This window comes from Emys orbicularis, chromosome 1 (assembly GCF_028017835.1).
Source record: "Emys orbicularis isolate rEmyOrb1 chromosome 1, rEmyOrb1.hap1, whole genome shotgun sequence".
Taxonomy (NCBI): domain Eukaryota; kingdom Metazoa; phylum Chordata; order Testudines; family Emydidae; genus Emys; species Emys orbicularis.
In genome coordinates this window covers 120,004,922-120,026,220 of record NC_088683.1, presented here as the reverse complement: position 1 = coordinate 120,026,220, position 21,299 = coordinate 120,004,922, and the positions used below count along the sequence as shown (strand labels likewise).

Below are 21,299 nucleotides of genomic sequence, written 5' to 3'. Positions count from 1 at the left end.
TGTTTCAGTTAGTCTCTCTTAACTATCCCTATTACTGCAATAAGTTTCCCTCTTAGTCCTACTGTAATAGTCTTACTGTTATTCTGTAGGCCAATGGTCTCCAACCTTTAAAAGCACCAGATCACTTTTTGAATTTAAGCGCAACCCAGGAGCTACTTCAAAGAAAATGTAGAAACAACAGTAATTACACAAACCCAAACACCCTTGCCCTGCCTCTTGCCCTACCCCTTCCCTGAGACCACACCCCTTCCCCGAGACCCTGCCCCGCTCACTCCATCCCCCCTCTCTCCGTCGCTTGCTCTCCCCCACACTCACTCACTTTCACCAGGGGGTTGGGGTGCGGGAGGGGTTGCGGTGCGGGAGGGGTTGCGGGCTCTGGGCTGGGGCTGAGGGGTTTGGAGTGTGTGTGGGGGGGGGGCGCTCTGGGCTGAGCCTGGGGCAAGGGTGCAGGAGGGAACTCAGGATGGGGGCTCTGGGAGGGAGTTTGGGTGCAGGACAGGGCTCAGGGCTGGGGCAGGCGGTTGGGGTGCAGGAGGGGTGTGGAATGCTGGCTCCAGGAGGAGACTCAGGGCTTGGGCAGTGGATTGAGGTGCAGGGTGCAGACTCTGGGAGGGGACTGGGGTGCGGGAGGGGGCTCTGGGCTGGGGCCAGGAGTTGGGGTGCAGAAGGGGCTGCAGGGTGCGGACTCTGGGAGTGGACTGGAGGTTGGGGTCAGGGTGTGGGAGGGGGCTCAGGGCTGGGGTTCAGGCTCTGGGAGGAGGTGCGGGATGGGGCTCGGACTGGGACCAGGGTGCGGGAGGGGTTTGGGCTCCGGCCAGGCACCACTTAACTCAGGTGGCTCCCGGGCAGGAGAACAGCAGGGCTAAGGCAGGCTCCCTGCCTGCCCTATCCCCGTGCTGCTCCCAGAAGCGGCTGGCATATCCAGCAGCGGCTCCTGGAGATGGGGGGGGGCGGGGAAGAAGGGGCAGGTGGTTCTGCGCACTGTCCTCGCTTGCAGGCACTGCCACCACAGCTCCCATTCCCCACAGTCACCCATTCCCGGCCAATTGGAACCGCTGCCAGACAGGCCAGTCACTTCCGGGAGCAGCGTGGGGACAGGGCAGAAGGTCGATATCCTGGTTTGGCTGCAGGAGGGTTGGCAACCCTATCATGATCAACTGGTCGATCGTGGCACCTCTGACAGTGGATCTCAGTGACAGACTGAGATCCACTATCAGAGGCTCCATGATGGACCAGTCGATCACGATTTACCGGTTGGTGACCACTGCTGTAGGCTATATGGGTAACTGGGTCTTTGAGAATCCAGTTCAAGATGCTGAGCACCATCTGTCTGACTTCAGCAAGACTGCTCACAGGAGTAAGGATTACTCATATAAGTAAGTATTTAAGGAAAGGTCCTTGGTGTACTTCTATATAAACCTGCAAAATAGGAGTATGTACCTTATTTGGTGTCCCTGGCCCAGATGGTGATGAGAAAACATTCCCTTTCTCCCACATGCTTTTGATATTACGAACACCCTCAGCTGGGACTGGAAGGTCAGAGGGTGCTGGTTTAGCAGGTTTTGCCGTCTTTGTGCCCTGCAATAGACAGACGCTAGTTAGTGCTCAGAACTAAGACACTGGTGCTGAATGTGTTTTAGAGTTCTGGGGCATCAGTGGAGAATACTGGATACATGTATTTTTAAAACTGAATGAAGTTCCATTGATGATTATGCAAATTAAAGATAGACTCTTAGCAAAGAGCCTCACTTGTTTGAAGTGCAGTTGTGCAAGTCAGAGCACTCCTCATGATCTGGCCTATCATTCATGCAGATTTTGCACACATGGATTTACAAGGTTTGTGGTAAACTGTGGCCGATGGTAGAGAGGTTTAGAGAGTAGTGCTTACAGCTGACCCATAGTTTTATTTGGCTTGTAACCCTTTGAAATGGTTTGTCCCCTTCCTTCTGCAGATTTGCTTCTGGCTGCAGCATAAATAAACGAGGAAGGCAGCTGTAAAGGACTGATATACTGTCCAGTGTGTCCAACCTGCTCTGTCTTGTACTGGCAGGTTAACCCTATAACTGAGGTTTATCACAAAGGCCCAACAGTCGAGCATTTCTGCAAGGTCTGACTTCTGCAGGGTTACCAAAATGGAAGTCAAAATTCCCTCTTTGTTGGCAACAGTCACAAGTATTGTAGAATAGGGATGTGGGGGAGTGGAGGGTTGAGACAGGTAAAGGTTGAAGTAGTTGCCTTGTCTCTCTAATTGTAAGGGAAGTCCAGCACCAGAAGTTAAGGGCCAGACTGTGGCAGGAAAGCATAGGTAACATTGGTGGAGAGCTGTGCAATACTTCCCTTCCCTTGTAGAGCAATGGCTTTATGTCCAAGCTAGGCACAAAGGACCAGATCCTCAGATGGTCTAGACCAACATAGCTCTATTGAAGTCAGTGGAGCAACACCATTTACACTAGTTGACAAGCAGGTCCAGTGTGTCTGGGATCACAGCCACTGCTACACCCTTTGAAATGGCACAGCCTGATCTCCCTGCTGCATGGGATGAGCTCCACTAGCTGCTACAGATGGATGGGGCCAAAGCCCCACCCTCACGCATTCACACTTTGAGGAGTCGAACCTCTAGTTCTGGCACTGAATCAAAGTCTGCATGCTCGGAGCTCAGAGATTGTATCTTACATAAGGACAAAAGGGTCAGAGTGGAGTTGTAAGAACACTGACCCAGGAACCTATCCTTGTAACAAAGCCCGATGCCAACTCTGTCCACATATCTATTCAAGTGACATCATCACAGGGCCTAATCAAATCAGCCATTCCATCATGGGCTCGTTCACCTGCACATCTACCAATGTGATATATGCCATCATGTGCCAGCAATGCCCCTCTGCCATGTACATTGGCCAAACCGGACAGTCTCTACGCAAAAGAATTAATGGACACAAATCTGACATCAGGAATCATAATACTCAAAAACCAGTGGGATAACACTTTAACCTGTCTGGTCATTCAATGACAGACCTGCGGGTGGCTATCTTACAACAGAAAAACTTCAAAAACAGACTCCAATGAGAGACTGCTGAGCTGGAATTGATATGCAAACTAGATACGATCAACTCAGGATTGAATAAGGACTGGGAATGGCTGAGCCATTACAAACATTGACTCTATCTCCCCTTGTGAGTATTCTCACACTTCTTATCAAACTGTCTGTACTGAGCTATCTTTATTATCACTTCAAAAGTTTTTTTCACTTACTTAATTGGCCTCTCAGAGTTGGTAAGACAACTCCCACCTGTTCATGCTCTCTGTATGTGTGTATATATATCTCCTCAATATGTTTCACTCTATATGCATCCGAAGAAGTGGGCTGTAGCCCACGAAAGCTTATGCTCTAATAAATTTGTTAGTCTCTAAGGTGCCACAAGTACTCCTGTTCTTTTTGCGGATACAGACTAACACAGCTGCTACTCTGAAACCTGAGATATGTACTGATTCTTTAAAACTAACAGCAGCCAAGTGGACAAGGGAACTAAGGACTGGGTATATAGTTCTAGGTGGAAACTCAGAAGGGAGAGTAAGTTAGGAACTACCGTTTTGTTTATCCTCATTAAGCTCAGCGTTAGAAGCAAGACTGATTTAACATTATCACGTGACAAGGCTCACTACATCCTATGTAGTGCTGCCCACAATCCGGCCTAATGAATAGGACGTGCTACAAGCAATGAAGAGGGAAGCACAGTCTTATGGTTAGATTACACAGCTGGAAGTTCAGAGATGTGGGTTCTGTTCCTGACTCTACCAGAGAGCTGCTGTGACACCTTGGACAAGTCATTCCTCTCTGCCTCACCAACCCATCTGTTAGATGAGGAAAACAGGTAGGTACCCAACACAAAGGGGTGCTGAGGCTCAATTCATTAAAGGTTAGTAGCATCGTTTGAGACTCATCTGGAAAGTACTACAAGTGAACAGCCACTAAGGTGAGAGAGAAGACGGAATATTTAGTAGCAACTGAGGTCACAATTCTGAGATTTGAGTCCGATAAACCTCTGAATGTTTATTCAAACCTTGTATGAACCACTTTGTTCTGAAGCCTCATCAGAAGCAGCTCTGCGATGAAGCTCCCTGCTTTTCTTGGACACTAAAACCTGGACTGATTAAGGCCCGCCCCCCAACCACCATCACCAATTGGGTTAATATAATTTGGTAATAACTTACCTCAATTGCACTAGTGTATTGCTCAAGTCTGCTGTCAATCTTGGAGACAATTGCTGCAGAGTGAGTGGGTTTAGCACCACTGTTTGAAGGGGAGAAAACAGAAGTGATTACTACAATCCCAACACTTTGCTGCTTTGATTTAGTCTATTACACAGTTTATTGCTTTACCTCTTCTGAGCGGATTTGTTCAAAAACTCTGCTCGTTCTTCTATCTAGAAATAGAAAGATAGAAGTGGTGTAACTATTTATCTGCAAAGCCTGCAGCCCAATACAAGTTCAAAGGCCTGTAGCGACACACAGCTCCAAACAGAAGACAATCAACTTCAAATTCAAATCACTGCAGCAACATACAGAGAAGTTTGCCATTTAGAACCCTATTATGAAACAAACTTGCAGGTGTGGGGGAATTATGCAGGATAATACATTTACCTCCTTCATGTTCTTCAGTGCTTCCCAAGATGATACATTTACAAGAGTAAGTCCCCAATGCAGCAGGGGTGAAGGGAAGGGAGGATGTACAGGTCACTAAGGGGGTTGGGAGATTAGAGTCACATTATATGCCAAATTCACCCACCCCTCAAAAAGCAGCAGGAAAAGAGGCAAATTAAATAAGTTTTCAGGAGTAGACACATCAGAGTAGGCCAGATTTAGAGCTGAGCAGTGTAACTCTATCCCACACATGTTAATGAGGACAAGTACATTGATTTTTGGACTCAAATTATCGATCAAAGCATACTTTGCTTCTGACAGCACGGTCACCACTGAGTCAACATTTACCAACTGCAATGTTGTCTTTCATCCACAGTTCTTTTCTATTCTCTGTACAGGGAAATAGTGTAGTATCGCTTCTCGGCTCCTCAGCGCTAAGATCAAGTGTAAGTTAAAGGCTATGATCAAGGGTCTTGATGTGTGGTCTTTTGGCCCTGAGATGAAAGCCTTGTCTGTCTCTCTTGGACCATGAAGTACAAACATTATCTCTGATACAGTTTGTACAGTTTGACAGTGCCCATCTATAAAAAGGGAAATAAAAACAACCCAGGAAACTACAGACCAGTTAGTTTAATTTCTGTGCCAGGGAAGATAATGGAGCAAGTAATTAAGGAAATCATCTGCAAACACTTGGAAGGTGGTAAGGTGATAGGGAACAGCCAGCATGGATTTGTAAAGAACAAATCATGTCAAACCAATCTGATAGCTTTCTTCGATAGGATAACGAGTCTTGTGGATAAGGGAGAAGCTGTGGATGTGGTATACCTAGACTTTAGTAAGGCATTTGATACGGTCTCGCATGATATTCTTATCGATAAACTAGGCAAATACAATTTAGATGGGGCTACTATAAGGTGGGTGCATAACTGGCTGGATAACCGTACTCAGAGAGTTGTTATTAATGGTTCCCAATCCTGCTGGAAAGGCATAACGAGTGGGGTTCCGCAGGGGTCTGTTTTGGGACCGGCTCTGTTCAATATCTTCATTAACGACTTAGATATTGGCATAGAAAGTACGCTTAAGTTTGCAGATGATACCAAACTGGGAGGGATTGTAACTGCTTTGGAGGACAGGGTCATAATTCAAAATGATCTGGACAAATTGGAGAAATGGTCTGAGTTAAACAGGATGAAGTTTAACAAAGACAAATGCAAAGTGCTCCACTTAGGAAGAAAAAAATCAGTTTCACACATACAGAATGGGAAGAGACTGTCTAGGAAGGAGTACGGCAGAAAGGGATCTAGGGGTTATAGTGGACCACAAGCTAAATATGAGTCAACAGTGTGATGCTGTTGCAAAAAAAGCAAACATGATTCTGGGATGTATTAACAGGTGTGTTGTGAGCAAGACACGAGAAGTCATTCTTCCGCTCTACTCTGCTCTGGTTAGGCCTCAGCTGGAGTATTGTGTCCAGTTTTGGGCACCGCATTTCAAGAAAGATGTGGAGAAATTGGAAAGGGTCCAGAGAAGAGCAACAAGAATGATTAAAGGTCTTGAGAACATGACCTATGAAGGAAGGCTGAAAGAATTGGGTTTGTTTAGTTTGGAAAAGAGAAGACTGAGAGGGGACATGATAGCAGTTTTCAGGAATCTAAAAGGGTGTCATAAGGAGGAGGGAGAAAACTTGTTCACCTTAGCCTCTAAGGATAGAACAAGAAGCAATGGGCTTAAACTGCAGCAAGGGAGGTCTAGGTTGGACATTAGGAAAAAGTTCCTAACTGTCAGGGTGGTTAAACACTGGAATAAATTGCCTAGGGAGGTTGTGGAATCTCCATCTCTGGAGATATTTAAGAGTAGGTTAGATAAATGTCTATCAGGGATGGTCTAGACAGTATTTGGTCCTGCCATGCGGGCAGGGGACTGGACTCGATGACCTCTCGAGGTCCCTTCCAGTCCTAGAATCTATGAATCTATGAACCATGGAGGTGTCGGGGGAGACATCCTAAACTCTGGATAATTTCAGGACAGATGGATTGCACCCCTACAAAAAGCTTAATGAAGTCACATGAGACAAGGCCTGCTCTGAAGTCTGGGCTGCAGGAGGTCTGGCAGAGATGCTGTAGTTAATGGAGTCAGCTCCAACAATTTCACCTCCTTTTACTTCTCCCTGTCAGTACTCAACTGGACCCTGCCCTACACTGCAGTCAGCTCTGCAGCTCCATACAGGAGCAACTGCATAAACAGAAGCTATAGCTGACAGTCAGTTATCCCAGAATTTGGGTTATTGGTAAATCCACAATATCACTATGTATGGTTTCCAAGTCATTAGTGGCAACTACTGCAGCGCTTGCATCTTCAAAGTAGAAGAAATGACAACAAACTTAAGACCGTTCACTTAAATGGTTCTAGGTTCTCCTCTGCATCCTCCCTCCTCATAGCAGTATAAAAATATCTAACCCCATAGCATGCCTTAAGTTCAAACAGTTGGAAATTCCACAATTCCCAGTAATTGATCTCAAAAGATGGACAAGTATTGCTTGCCCATGTCTCAGATGCAAATAAATTCCTGAAGAGAAATATCTGCTTTATTCTGCCACTAGCCATACTGTATGGATGATTCGTTATCCAGCCACACAGTGGCAGCAACACACCGGCCAGGAGAAGCCTGTCCATGTTCCTCGGATTTTTCCTCTGCTGTCTTTGGAAAGGAGTATTGACCCAAAAGTAAGGCAATTGACATGGCCATGGAAAGAATGTGGTTAAAATGGAATAGATAGATCTGTGATATTAACGTAAACATATCAGCTCTTTCCAACCATTATACAACACACAGAAAAAGGTTAAAGTGTTGCCCATCAGCAATGAATCCCATTTGGAGTCATATTTTTGGTTATGGGAAACTGCCGAAAGGATAAATGTTTATAAATACTAAGGTCATGTGGGCTTACTTTTTAGTTCCTATAAAGGAAATATGGTCTGAACAGATCTTGAACATGGTTCTATTCTGTTATTGAAAGAGGTCTGTATTTTCTCATTGCATTCAGCTCTAGATAAGGGTCTCTGAATAGCACTTCTAAAGGACATGGTTATATATACCCACACCCACACACTATGCAGACTGAGGCCTCTATTTTCTCATAAGCTCTGCACAACAGCCCCCTCCCTCAGCAACATCAGTGGGTCCCCTGTATGCAGGCAACCACAAGCAGAACAGCTTGCAGGAGCAGGGTCCAAAGTAGCTAGCTAATGTGTGGTTTATAGACTCTTCTAGCTTAGAAACCGGATGACACTGGATCCCTAGCTGAGATACCCCTCAGGGAAGGGACCAATTTTAATGGCGTTTTCCCAGCTAGACTGGCTGTTTTCTAGAGTTTCCCTGTGCTCACTAAGGGGAGAAGGTGGATTCTATCCACCACAGCCCCGAACACCTCTTCAAGCAGTTACCTAGTTCTCCAATCTTGGTGTGTCCTGCTTCCCAGCTGTAACTGTGCCCCATCTTGACCAGCCTGAGTGAAGAATTTGGCAAAGAGGGGAGAGGGGTGGAACAATGGGGAAGTAGCAAAGAGGTGGGAAGTGACTGTACACTCAGTACACGTGGGGGCTCTGTCTGCACTTGATAGGATACCGGGGAGTGCAGCTCAAGAGAGGGAGGAAAGCAAGGCTCCTGCAGAGGGCAAGGGAGACAGGAGCAGAGTTAGCAAGGATCCCCCAGGACAGACTAGGCCTTTCCAGCCTGAAGAATAAAATGGTTGTTAATGAGGTTTCCTCACTCCTGCATGAGGATCTGTCTTGGAGCACTGCTCAGCAAGAGCCCAGTTTTTATTATTGTTGCATGCAGGAAAAAACCCACCTTTCAATGTACTTAGATCAAACAACATGGCAACATGCAGAGGACTAGGCCACTCAACCCACTGCACACTAAGCAAGCTAGATGCATACGAGGAGGAATATTAGGCACGTACACTAAACAAAATTACAAAATAGATCTGTAAAATAAATAGGAAAAAACAAGATTGTTAACTGAATGGCAGAAACTCTCCTAACGTTTCCTGTATCTGAGACCAAACACTAAACAAAAGCCTGTATGGGATTTTTAAATGGCTTTGACCCTGGTTTTGTTAAGAGGAACACCACCCAGAACATATCACAAAAGCAACCAGGGGCTTCAAGAAATCAAAGACGCTAATCTCCAGCTAAACTACCAGATGGGGAAGAACCCAGTCTCAAGGAAGCCAGTCCCTGCAAGTCAAATTTAAGAATAATCTCCATATGTCAGTATTAGAGGCCTACAGCCTTAGTAACGGACCAACAATATAGCAACTGGGGACCCGATCTGATAGTTTTGCACCCACTTAACTTGACTGATATGAGTCATCATGGGACTACTCACATAATTAAAGCAGTGTTTTGCAGGATCAGGACCTTAGTTAATGGGAGCTGTGCAGGCAGATGAAGGGCAATACATGATTCAGCTGAGTTGGATGAGGATTTTTCTAGGGTGTGACCTTGAAGCTGTCCTGTATGAGCAGGCTTGGAGGCTATGGGTTTTCTATCAGTTGTGCAAAGAAGTTGCTGAATGTATTAAATGAGGCTAGAAATGCAACCTAAGGCCTATGAAACAAATTCTGCCGTCACTGCCATCCATTCAGCCCCAGGACATGAATAGGATGGTATGAGGTATCCAGGTTAATACTGGATTTGACCCCATGCATTTACATAACATTTAGGAACAGATCGCCAACTAAATAGTCCCAAGAATGGGTTGTCTGTTTTATGTGCATTTAATTATCTTAATAACCATTTAGTAGACTCTTAAACTGTGTAATAAATGTTATCAAGCCACCTCAGGTGATAGGACAATAGAAATGTTACTTTAAAAAGTGTAACAGTTCAGGGGGGGAGGGTCAGAAAAATTGTGTCCCATATAGCATTAGCTAATGTACAGTACCCAGCTGCAGGAATCTAGCCACTCAGTTCCACTTTTGGTTCTGGCTCCCTGGAGAAAAGAGTCTGCCCTTAGACTGAGCACTAGCATACACCATGGCCCCAGTAGGCACCCATCTTGCTTTCTACTGAAGTCACCTGTGCACCCTTGGGGTAACTCAGGTGACTTACTTGAGTGATGAGTTTAAGCCACAGGCTCTCCCTCTCATATTCAAGAGGGAAATAATGGGGGGCGGGGGGAACTAAACTTAGAGGAGAGGTTCTTTAAAAATATTTTTCTTTAAACTTGAATCTTACAATACCAATAAATCTATGGGCAGGCCATCTCATCAAAGTCAGTAGCTGTGTGGGATCTAACTCCTCCTAGTCAGAGCTCTGTTGCTTAGATATTGCCTAAATAAGCAATAGTGTGGTAGGCAAAGATATGTCTTTAAAAAAAAAGTCTCAGGTCCTGCAAGGTCACACATCCTGGCTCTGCAGTCAAAGTGGCTTTTCAGAGAAAGCTGGCTGCCACAGAACCCTCTTATCCCCCACATGAGATCTTCAGCTAGAAGCTGGAGAACTTCCAAGACTCCACAGTTCTGTCATTGCTCCCATCCACACCCAGGCTGCGAGCTGGAGTTCCTCCCATTTCAGCTCCAAACTGGTTTTGTTTTCCTGCCCAACTGAAGATTCAGACTGCGGGGGTGGGGTTCACTGCCCGGAGGAGACTGTTTTCCAAGTCTTCTGGCCTTCTTCATTTGCTTTAGGAAGGGGCAGGACAGTTCTACAGCTCTTCCCAATACCCCTCAGGAATGGGCTTCAAGGGAAGAAAAACAACAGAGAAGCATCATGCAGGACAGTTCACCCCTATGCTGCAGCCCATTTGTGCCAGCTAAACTGGGAAGGACCCCAGTGCAGAAGGTTCTGTACAGGAGCAGCAGAGCTTTTTTTGTGCACCCCTGTGCCCTCACAGGAAGCCCCAAGGGGAAGAGGAAGATGGCCCACCAGGGCCTGAAGTAGTCACAGCAACCCCTAACAGAAGGAAGAGCAAGCAGCCTCTCCACTGTCTCTGAGCCCAGGAGGAATCTACCTGCATTCTCTTTGCATTTTTCCACCTCACTGTCATACAGAAAAGAACCCAACCCATGTGTTCTCATCGGAGGGACTCCATTCTACACCCATCTCAGTTTCCCCAGGGTCATGGTCATTTTCCTAAAAACACAGCTGCTAAGAACTCCTGAACACACCGCTCTTCAATTCCCTTTCTTGACTCCCCTCACCCTCCATATTAACTTCAAACTAGGTTTTCCTGCCTAAAAGGCCATGCACAACTCTGCTCCTACCTACACATCAGGTTCCTGTTCCTCAGGTGTCCCCTAGCTCCCTTCATTTGCCAGTAATGGCAACCTTGATGCCCCTGTTGTGTTCTTGAAGCAGGGGACCCCAGGTTTCACTGATATACTTTGGTTTAACTGTTTATCATAAACGGGTATTACTGGGTGACTGTCTGTGGTATGCGCTAGATCAGAGTAGTCTTTATAAATATGAAACGACACAAAAAAGTAACAAATGATATTGGACTGCATGTCTTACTCAGATTCTCTAAACGCTGTTGGTCTTTATGTCTCTCTAGTCAGCCCTTTGCCTGATAGATAAATGCAGCGTCCATAAAATGGCACCATGCCACACCCCTTTCACACCATTTCCCTGCCTTTTTCTTACATATTGATGTGCATCGGGTCCCAGTTCAACAAGTCTTCTCCCCCTCCTCAATCAAATCACTCCTTTGTGGAAAAAATGAAATTATTTAGCTCACAATAAAAGCAAGAGCAATGAGGGTGAAGGAAAATCCTGGTCAAAAAGTGACCTACAGAACATGCACATAAACCTACCCAAACCTCAATTGTGGAGCCTAGGAAGCCAATAAGGTGATGTAGGCCAACAGTTTAGGAGGCTAATTTCAGCTGTATTCAGCAGATATATATGGCTGCCCATGGAAGCCAGGATTGGTATGTTCAGGGAGTGTCACTGATATATATTTTAAATAAGAACAATTCCTGCAAAGTTAGCACAGTTGCTCTTGTGAGCTTTTACAGTCATCAATCCTCTCCCACCACCGAGACCACAGCTATTATCTCCCCCTAAATATAGTCTTTGAAATTTAACAAAGTTTGGAAAGTTTAAGCTGTCTACCAAAGATTTTTTTTTTTCCATGTAGCTTTACCAGAAAAGCTTTGTGAAGACTAGAAGCTGCATCTAACTCTATTAAAAATTTCTCCACTAAACACTTTCAACTCTCTCTCAAACCAAGAGAAAAAAAAATCTATCATGTCATTTGTCAGCTAGAAACCTAAAATGCATTTCATAGAAGTCCACCAGACATCTTAGTGCGCACAGGAAAAAGAAAAAGTTCAGACAGGAGGAACATGCACAATGATCTTGATTTCTAGCAGCTGGAGGCTTAGAAAGAAGCTGCTAGTGCCATAACTACTGATAAACTCTTTAGTAACTTATAACTAAGGTTAAGATTGTGTCAGTTATTTTTAGTAAAGGTCACCGACAGGTTGCAGGCAATAAACAAAAATTCATGGAAGCCTGTGACCTGTCTGACTTTTACTAAAAATAATGGGTGGGGGGAGGGGGGCTGACGGAAGCCCAAGAGGGGGAATTAGAGCCCAAGCCCTGCTGGAGGGGAAGCACCCACCACAGCTGAGAGCTGCAGGGGCCCCGCTGACACTATTGCTCTCAATGGAAATGCTGCTGAGGATCTGAGGCAGGTCATAAACCTTTGAGTTCACCCCTTCCTTATGCAAAGGGCAGTACAAGTTCATAGGATGAATACCTGCCTCCACTGAAGTTAAGGGCAACATTCCCATTGATTTTAGTGGGCGGTCAGGATTCCCCCATATATTTTAAGGCCTGAAGGAACACTATGGTCATCTAGTTTGACCTCCTGCATAACACAAGCCACAGAGAGAGCCATCCTGTAATTCCTGCTGCAGAAGTAGTTAGTTATTCTTCCCTGCTACAAAAACCTACATTATTGAGCCCAGCAATTTGTAGTTGGGGCTTATGTGGTGGATTGGCTTTATGGTAGCCCTCTGTTCTGGGGAGAGTTTCACCCACTGGTAAATCGATTTAATATACAGTATAAGCATGTAGACGAGATAAGTCCTCTGTGGCCATATGTTCTTCATAAATGTTAGGGAGGAAGAGAACTGAGGAGGTAGAAAGGAAGAGTCCATTTCTGATTCCGCTCCAGTTTCTCTAACCACACATCATCACTGAAGTTAGTGTTCTCAGTGTCAAACTAACATTTTCCAAAGTGATGTCCTCCTGAGAACATCAGAAAGGCCTCTCTTTAGACATCCTGACTATCAAGAACAATGGCTACCCTGCATTCTAGGCAATATACATACAGACTCACTAGCTTTCTAGAGAGGGGCTCATACTGCAAAGTCTTGACCTGGATTTCAAACATTACAAGGTTTGAAGGTCTTTGGATCCACGGTTTTGGCTAAGGTCCATCTGCAAAATTCAGATTGGGATCCTTGTTCAGATTTAAAGTGTTCCCAAAATTTTGGGGTGTTTGTATTCGGGATTTTAGCTTGAGTCCCTGTTCTATTTTCATTTATAGACTTAGTGCAGAAGTTACCTTGAGAGATGAACCCTTGGGAGTGAAACACTTAAACGGCTTCTTGTCATCTGACAAACCATCTTCTGGCATCTTCTGACGTTTTTCAGCAGCTTCAGCCCTTCTCCTCTCAATGTCTTCTTTCAGCCTCCTCTTCTCCTCCTAAGACAGTATGAGCACATAGCTAGTCATTTGTTTACTTCAAGAGACCACATCAACCTCAGATCCCTTAAACTCCTGGAGAAATTTACAGGATTCATGGAGAACACAAATCCTTACACCAGCCAGAAATTTCAGTGACCTATTTTAGTTCTAGCTATTTATAATGTATTTGTGGTGCACTAGGCAACCATAGTATCAAGTGTGTGTGTTAATCTATACGATCTTAATTCCCCCCTGCCCCCAAATACATTTCCTCCTTAAAGTGTACTGTCATGGCCCAGTGTGTAATGAGAGACAGCAGTACATTATGAAAAATGCTGTTTTTCATTAAAGGACTGGGACTTTAGAAGTTGAATGTTAACTTTTAAGACTGTTACACTTGATTTAAAAAAATGTTATTGAAAGACACACTTAACACATCTCTAAGTCAGGATATTAATGGTAGAATGGAATTTATTCCCTTGAAAACAGAGAGGAACTTCCTAGTTGCCAGAGAACAGACCCAAGAACTCCCAAGGTCCCATCCCACCTCCAAGACTGAATCCTTCTAAAGAAGTGACTTGCGTCATGCAAGTCACTTCTCCTCCTCTTTATAGATGGGGAACTGTGGCACAGAGATTAATACTTAGCTACCTCATGTAGATGGTGGAGATTAATATATGCCCAATGTGCTGAAGATGAAAAGCACCATAAACAGCCTAAGAAGGGATATTACTCTGCAGAGATAATGTGGGTTTTTATTTTGTAAGACATCAGTTGAACTAGAGGGCAGTCAGTCACTCTTAGCCCTATTAAGCAAGGCCTGTTTTGATACTGCAAGATGTTGAGTGACCTTCACTCCCACAGAGTTCTTCTATGGGAAAGCAGGGGGCTCAGCATCTTCCAGGATTGGGCCCTTCCCTCTAAGTGCTAAGTACTATTATTATTAGTCCCCAATATCCAAGTTCATTTTTTGTATAATTTAGATCCCTAATTACTGTGCCAGAGATCTGAACATCCAGTTTAAAGAGATTCACTTGGCAGAAGAAACATAGGCAAACAGATATATTTTTTGGTATTAAATTTTAAATGAGGCAAAGATTTCTAATGAGATTCAGTCCATTATAAAACTAGCATTTAATCCCATTTGCAGCAAACATCTGTGTTAGTCTCATCTCTCCCTCCCCAGATAGAAACAAGATTTCTGTAATTTAAGATACGTGGCAAAAAAAAAAAAAAAAAAAAAAAAAAAAAAAAGACATCCACAATAAACAAAAGCCTATGTTGCTGCAACATTGCACCTAATATTTTGTATGCACTGGAAATAAGAAAATCAGAGTTAAGATTCTCAAGACAACCACAGATGAAATTCTGGTCCCACTTGTGAGATGAGAGTTTTGCCACTGGATGGCATGGGACTAGAATGTCACCCGTTGGTGCTATCTCCTTTTGCGCCAGGATTAGATCAGGAGCTTACTAGCACATCTGTGTAGATGATCATGTAATACCAAATATTGTGTACTTGCAGCTGAGATTGAAGGTGACAGAAACAGTGCAGCTTTACTGTCCATTAGCATATGCCATTGCACAGCATTGTACAAATGGGTGATGAAAGACCCAATTTTGTAGCCTCTGTCAACCTTAGTGGGTAGTAGAAAAGAAAAACTTAGTGGAATGGTGGTAGGGCCCCCAAAAGGAGGAATCTGATTGAGAAAACTGAAAGATTTGTTAAGTATTTGTATTGTAGCACCTAGAGTTCCCAATGTAAACTGGGGCCACACTGTGCTAGGTACAGTCACATAGCAAGAGCCAACCCCTGTCCTGATGAGGTTACAGTCTAAATAGATAAGACAGGCAAAGGGAGAGAGAGGAAGCAAGAGCAAAGCCACATGCCCAAGGTAACAGTCTGTTAACAGTAGCAGATCCAGGAATAAAATAATCTAGTTTTGGGCCTTCCAAGTTGGCTGACATTAGGAAAAGTAAAACCAAAACAAAGCCTTTCACACAGCATTGCCTTAGATATTGAAACCCAGATATTGAAATACCTCAAAGGTATTTCAGCTCCTAACTCCCATGGTTTTCAATGTAAGATAGGAGACTAAATACCTTTGAGAATCTGGGCCTGAGCTGAGCTACTATCCCAGGGCCTAAAATGCCACCCATAAACAGGTCAAGCAAAGCCTTTCTCCTTGTGCAGTCCCCTTGATTATTTGCCCAAGAGTATGCCTCACTGCACAGCGTTGTGTGATCATGTAATGAAAGACCAATACGAGCAAGTGAAGCAGAACAGAGTCTAACTTTGGATCTCACGGTTTTATTACTACACCATTACCTCCTCTCTGGCTTTTCTCTCAGCCTCCTCCTGCTTCCTCCTCTGTTCCTCTTCCTCAAGGATCTTCCGACGCTCCTCACGCTTTTTCTTCAGTTCCTCCAGCTCCACAGCTGCCTCCTGTTGCTTCTCCTTCAACTTCTCAAACTCCTCGCTCTCATTTTCACCTCGGCGACGGCGCAGCTCCTCTAGTCGTTTGCCGGCTTCAGCCTGGGACACCGGCTTACCATCCTCAGCATTTGTAGTTGCTTTCATGCCGGAGCGGCTGAGAAAGAATTGAGAAGCAGGTTAACATGCCACAGGTTTTCCTTTGCCAGTTTGGATCACCTGTTACCACTCAACTAGGCAGCAACATAGGAACCTGACACATACAAACATCTTTTGTTCCTCACAGAGCATATACTACCCTCAGCAGGTTTCATCAGGGGCTGAAGTAGGCTGGGGAGCCCAGAGGCACATCTCTGCCTTCCCGACAGTGGGGGACCAAAGGGTCCCACATGCTTGGAAGGGTAGTTTTTGTATCATATTGCCTCAGAACCTAAGACAAATGTGTCTCACCCCCTTTCTAGAGACATCTTAACTCGTGAACTTGAAAGTTTCATGTCTACTGTTTTTTTTTTTAAATTCAAGATCCATTTTATTTTAGTCCCAGCTCCATAGTATATACACACTTATTCTCAATTATATGGTACAAATATGTAAGGATATTACCTACAGAGATATGTTCCAGCTTCTAAAAGCATAATACTTGACTAATCTATGCATAAAACAATTCAGGGATCCAATGAAAAGCAATAAATAAATATTTAAGGCTGAGAAAAGTGAAACACATACATATCCAAAACAAACACTATATTCTGTGTAATAAAAGACAAATAATCCTTTGATTTCTCAGACAAATGTCTTCTCTAAGGGATTATATAAAGTGTTTGACAAATCTCTTTAAAGAGAGCTAAAGCACGTTGCTAGGGCATTAGTCTTCAGTTTACCGGGGGAGGAGGAATATTCTTATCATTCCATCAGTATTTTCAACACAAGATGCTTCAATAATGTAATACCAATTGTTATCTTGGACTCTTGCTAACTTGCATATATCTATCTATCTATCTATATCAGGTCTGGTCAAAAACTTGGTTGAAGTTTTGTGTGAGTTTTTGATTTTTCATAAACCCAAAACTAGATTTTTCATTGACTTTTTCCACAGGGGGAAGAAAACCCAAAACCAAACCAAACCAGATATTTTCCAACCAGCTCTTATAATCAAAGACATTAAAAAAAAATAGTTCATTCATACTGCCCACGAGAAGTACATATTTTTGTCAGTGTCAAATAGCACCACCGATATATGTAATTACCACATCATTGTTTAAGTGCTTGCTCCTTGAAGTGTATTTATTAATACACCAGACAAGGGGGTCAACACTTGAGGTATCAGCATGATACTTACAAGAGAAAGGGCAAGTAGGCATTTATATTGTTTTTATTTTCTTCCCTGTTCTACACCCAAGAAAAAAGGAGATCCTAAACACTACAGCAATGAAACCACAGTATTGCACAATTAAATGCCACAAGAGCCAACAGTGCAAAAGTTAAGCTTTCCCTCAGCAATATGGATCAGTTTCTGCCTCCAATTACCTCTGGGCAAATACAGAGTAACTTCACTGAAGTCAATAGACTTATTCCAGGTTTGTACTGATCTAGTTGAGAGTAGAATTTAGCCTTAAGCAATTTTCTTCTTCACTGTTTGGAAGGTGTGGGTGAATATTTTGTCCAAACAATGACATTTGTCTTTCTTACTGAAAAAGAACTGTTTATCTCCTAATCATGTACATCCACAGGCTATTTCTATCTTCTTTTATTAATATACACTATGAAGGATTTCCTCTGCTGTTTCTGCATATTCTCTAGTAGGGAACAATAATTGGCAGTCATCCTCTTCATATTTTTTTTTCTCCTGAGCCTCTTTGCTTTCAGCACATTCTGGGAATCTCAGGCCCCTGCTGCCAACATCAAGAAATCAGTATTGAGATTCTAGACCGAGGAAGAGCTTTCAGAAGTGCCTGTTTGGTGCTAAGAAAAAGAAGCCAACTGCCAGTCTTCACACAGGAGAAATAGGATGGTTTGAGAGAGACAAAAATGACAGAACAACGTGAAAAATGCATTACATCATGCTTAGGATTTTTGCACTCCCATATGAGAGTGGGGAGGAAGGGCAGGTGCAAAAAGGAAACCACAAAGAAAGTTTTCTAACTATTCTGTCAGCAACAGCGACAAAGGTGGGACAGACACTATTTCTCTTTGGCCTCAGATTTCTCAGTCAGTCTTAAGGAGTTTTATTTCCCATCATTGCCATTAGACTTATCTTATGAGTCTCTCAGTCTCTTGCCACCATCTTGTTTATAGACAAGGAGAGTACAGGTAATCCCAAACTAAAGCCCTATGACTAAACACCAAACTTTTTCTCCCCAGGGGTGGGGAGAAGAAAAGAAAGAAAAAAAGTGCAGAAGCCCCCTTTGAAGTTTTTCAAAGAAGTCCTTGCTCTAATAAGAAATAAAGCATGTGAAAAAAGTTATATACATATTTTAGAAACAGAACTCATGTTAGTGGTGATTTGACCCGAGTATACAGAACAATTACTAACAGGACTCATATCCTGCTATTCCATCACTATGTTATATGACAACCTAGTTATAGGGGTTTTTGAATATTTCACCTTTGAAAAAGTTTGTTTCCCCATAGGAACCCTTAGGGAAATGCTAGGATGCCCAAAAATGAACTAAATGATGACTACTAACTTATTTGTCCATTCCACTTCTTTGCTTTTATTCCCCCTTGCTTCCCCACTTTCTAGCAGAGATGAGCCTTTCCAAATCTCTCCCCATCAACCAGTTACCTTTAGATTTCCAACTGTAGCAGAAGCCTCAGAGACAGTTTTATGTTCTTGGCTAGCTAAACCACATTAAGATTTTTCTTAAAAAGGCAGAACACTTTGGCTGGATGTAGTTTTCACTCCACCAAATAATCACTCTTTTGTGCAGAAATCATTAACTTCAAGGCTCACTAGCACAAACAACCAAAAGATCAACTCTTAAAAGAGTTACCCTAGGGAGGCAAGGCTGCTTCTAGCTGGTTATATAGGGTGTAATTAAAAGCAGGTGTGTAATTGGCAATGGGTTATCTCACTCAGAGTCAGGCACCTGTGCCACTAGGGTATAAAAGCACAGCTCTTGGCTCATAATGTAGACTATGAAAAGATGAAGTTCATTAAGAAATGTTTAGTAGATGATAGGAGTATGGTAAAAACAAATTACTGATCCCCACAGAGGGGGTGAGTTGTTTGCTTATTGTTTACTACTCTGCTATGAGTTTCTCATTTCCCCACTACAGTGAGGTGGGTAGACGTCCACTACAAAATAGCTTGAGATCCTGAATTTATTTCTAAGGAGCCACTGAATATTACAATCTTCAATGATGTTGGAAATTTAAGTCTTGTACTACACAGCTAAAAGTATGGTAACAGAGACCCATAAAAGGCAACAAGCCCCACAGCTCTACTCTGATATAAACAAATCTAGTGTTAATGTGTATGTTACCTAAAAATATTCTCGGTATGTTTAAGTTTGTGAGTAGTAAGTTCCTGGAAACGCTCTCCGTTCTGTGGCTTTGGTTCAGGAAATCCCTTCTTACGATCCCAGATAGGCTTCACCTCCTCCTTAGGTGCTTTGTCCTTATTAGCCTTGTCGTCTTTGATCTGCTCAGGAGATATTAGAAAGCATACAACCAAAAACAAAACAAAAAAATCATAATTAGACATTGTGAATGACTGAAAAGGAAAACCACCGTCAATGAGTAACTGTCTTCAAATGTTCTATGGCAGGAATAGCCTGTCAAGTTCTAAAATGTGGCCTGCAATCATCCTCGATTTCTGATCTATGTTAAATATGCGGGCAGCTTAATTCATCTACATTGTGTGCAAATCTGCTGTGGCCTTGGAAATCTCAAGCATCCTTACCTTCTTATGTAGTCTCTACCACTACCTTGCCCATCATCCCCTTCCTGATCATGTGTCTGTTGATTCACCTGTTGTGTATTGTCTAAATCGTAGACTGAGCTCTCTGGGGCAGGGATTGTCTTTGTTTGCATAGTGTCTAGTTCAATGGGGCCCTAATCCCTGGTTGGGGCCCTAGGTGCTACCGCAATAGAAATAATACAATCTTAAACTGATTTGCACAAAGCAAGTGCATGCTATGTGGATGTAGCCAATACATTCAACAGCACAGGAGGTATGTGCTATACGGATGTACCTAGGACTTTCAGTGTCACAGCAGGTGCATACTACCTAGCTATTTCAAGTATAGTTTGCAATAGTCAAGTAGTTACAAATTATGTTTCTTAGCAATATTTTCTTTGATAAATATATAACTGGGGTTATCACCTGTACCCCAGTCTAAACAGTGACTAGTGGAGGAGGATACTATCAGATGTGAAGCTCTTACTCCTATGAAGAAGCAGATGTTTTCTCTGAAAACATTAAGGCAAGATTCCCCCTTCCCCTACAAGCCTTTGTCCGACATTAGTCTGACTAAGATCCAGAATCATTATGCACTAGTTTCGCTCTCTAATCCCCACCCAGAAAATTCTGGGCTGAAAATTATTTATTATCGCCACTGATGGCCTGACCCCAGCATGCTGAGTCATGGTTGGATGCTAATGGAAAGTGCAGGATATGGCAATTGATTTCAGTTCTTCTGTTCTGTGGACAGAATTATTCCCACTAAGGAAATTAGCTAGACCAGCAGCCAAAACAAGTTTTGAATAGCAGTGGAGGAAAATACCAATGTTAACCCAAGGAAGATCTCCTTTTTCACTTTTAGCTTTGCCATATTTGGGAAACGCTCTGGTGGGCAGCCTAAATATCATTTATTTGGAGAATTGTCTGTAAACCTTTAGCAAACTGTACCTATATTCCTCTGCATCCTACTGCCCTTCCATCTGATCACTGAAGAGAAAAATAAATCATACACAGTCCTATTCTAGGACACATTTTTTTTAAAAAAACGTACTCCAAGCTGCGTCTAGTGAAAAAGCCCAAACCTCTACACTATTTCTATCCTTCGTCTGCTCAATGCACCTTTCAATAGCCCCACCTCCAAGGCATCCCCTCCCACTTTTCAAAAGCAGGAGCCTCGGGGGAGGGAGAGGGCTTATAAAGCACCTGACATGACTGCGCAGCTTGAACCCAGGGCTGGCCTTACCATGAGGCGAACTGAGGCAGCCGCCTCAGGTGCCAGACTGGGGGGGCCGCACTAGGACCCAGAGTGTAGAAAATTGTGTCTGTTGCTGGTGCATAAGTATCCTCTCTGCTCTAGATGCACAGAGATGGTGGAGTGCTGTGCTGGAGGAAGGCAGAATTGAGACCTTTCAAAGTTTTGGCCCAAGTGAGGAGGAATGAGGGGCGTCATTTGAGCTCCCCGCCTCAGGTGCCAAACTGTTGTGGGCCGGCCCTGTTTGAACCCTTAAGACCTGTTCTGCCTCTAGCTGGCATTAAGTATTGTTCATACAATGCCAGTACCACAACTGACAGCTATCATGTGGTATGGACTGCAAGTGTGTGTGTGTGTTTGGGGGGGG

The 21,299-nt window shown here is 43.6% G+C and overlaps 1 protein-coding gene across 1 annotated transcript in view; it reads right to left on the bottom strand.

Annotated features, from left to right (window-relative positions):
* CALD1 (caldesmon 1) overlaps positions 1–21,299 on the bottom strand; it is a 116,846-nt gene that overhangs the window by 6,560 nt on the left and 88,987 nt on the right. The window contains exons 6-11 of the mRNA XM_065410308.1: positions 19,262–19,419; positions 15,672–15,933; positions 13,220–13,360; positions 4,378–4,421; positions 4,210–4,288; positions 1,441–1,578 (exon numbers count right to left, since the gene is read on the bottom strand). Coding sequence (XP_065266380.1) covers positions 1,441–1,578; positions 4,210–4,288; positions 4,378–4,421; positions 13,220–13,360; positions 15,672–15,933; positions 19,262–19,419 — 822 coding nt within the window. The remainder of the gene's footprint in view (positions 1–1,440; positions 1,579–4,209; positions 4,289–4,377; positions 4,422–13,219; positions 13,361–15,671; positions 15,934–19,261; positions 19,420–21,299) is intronic.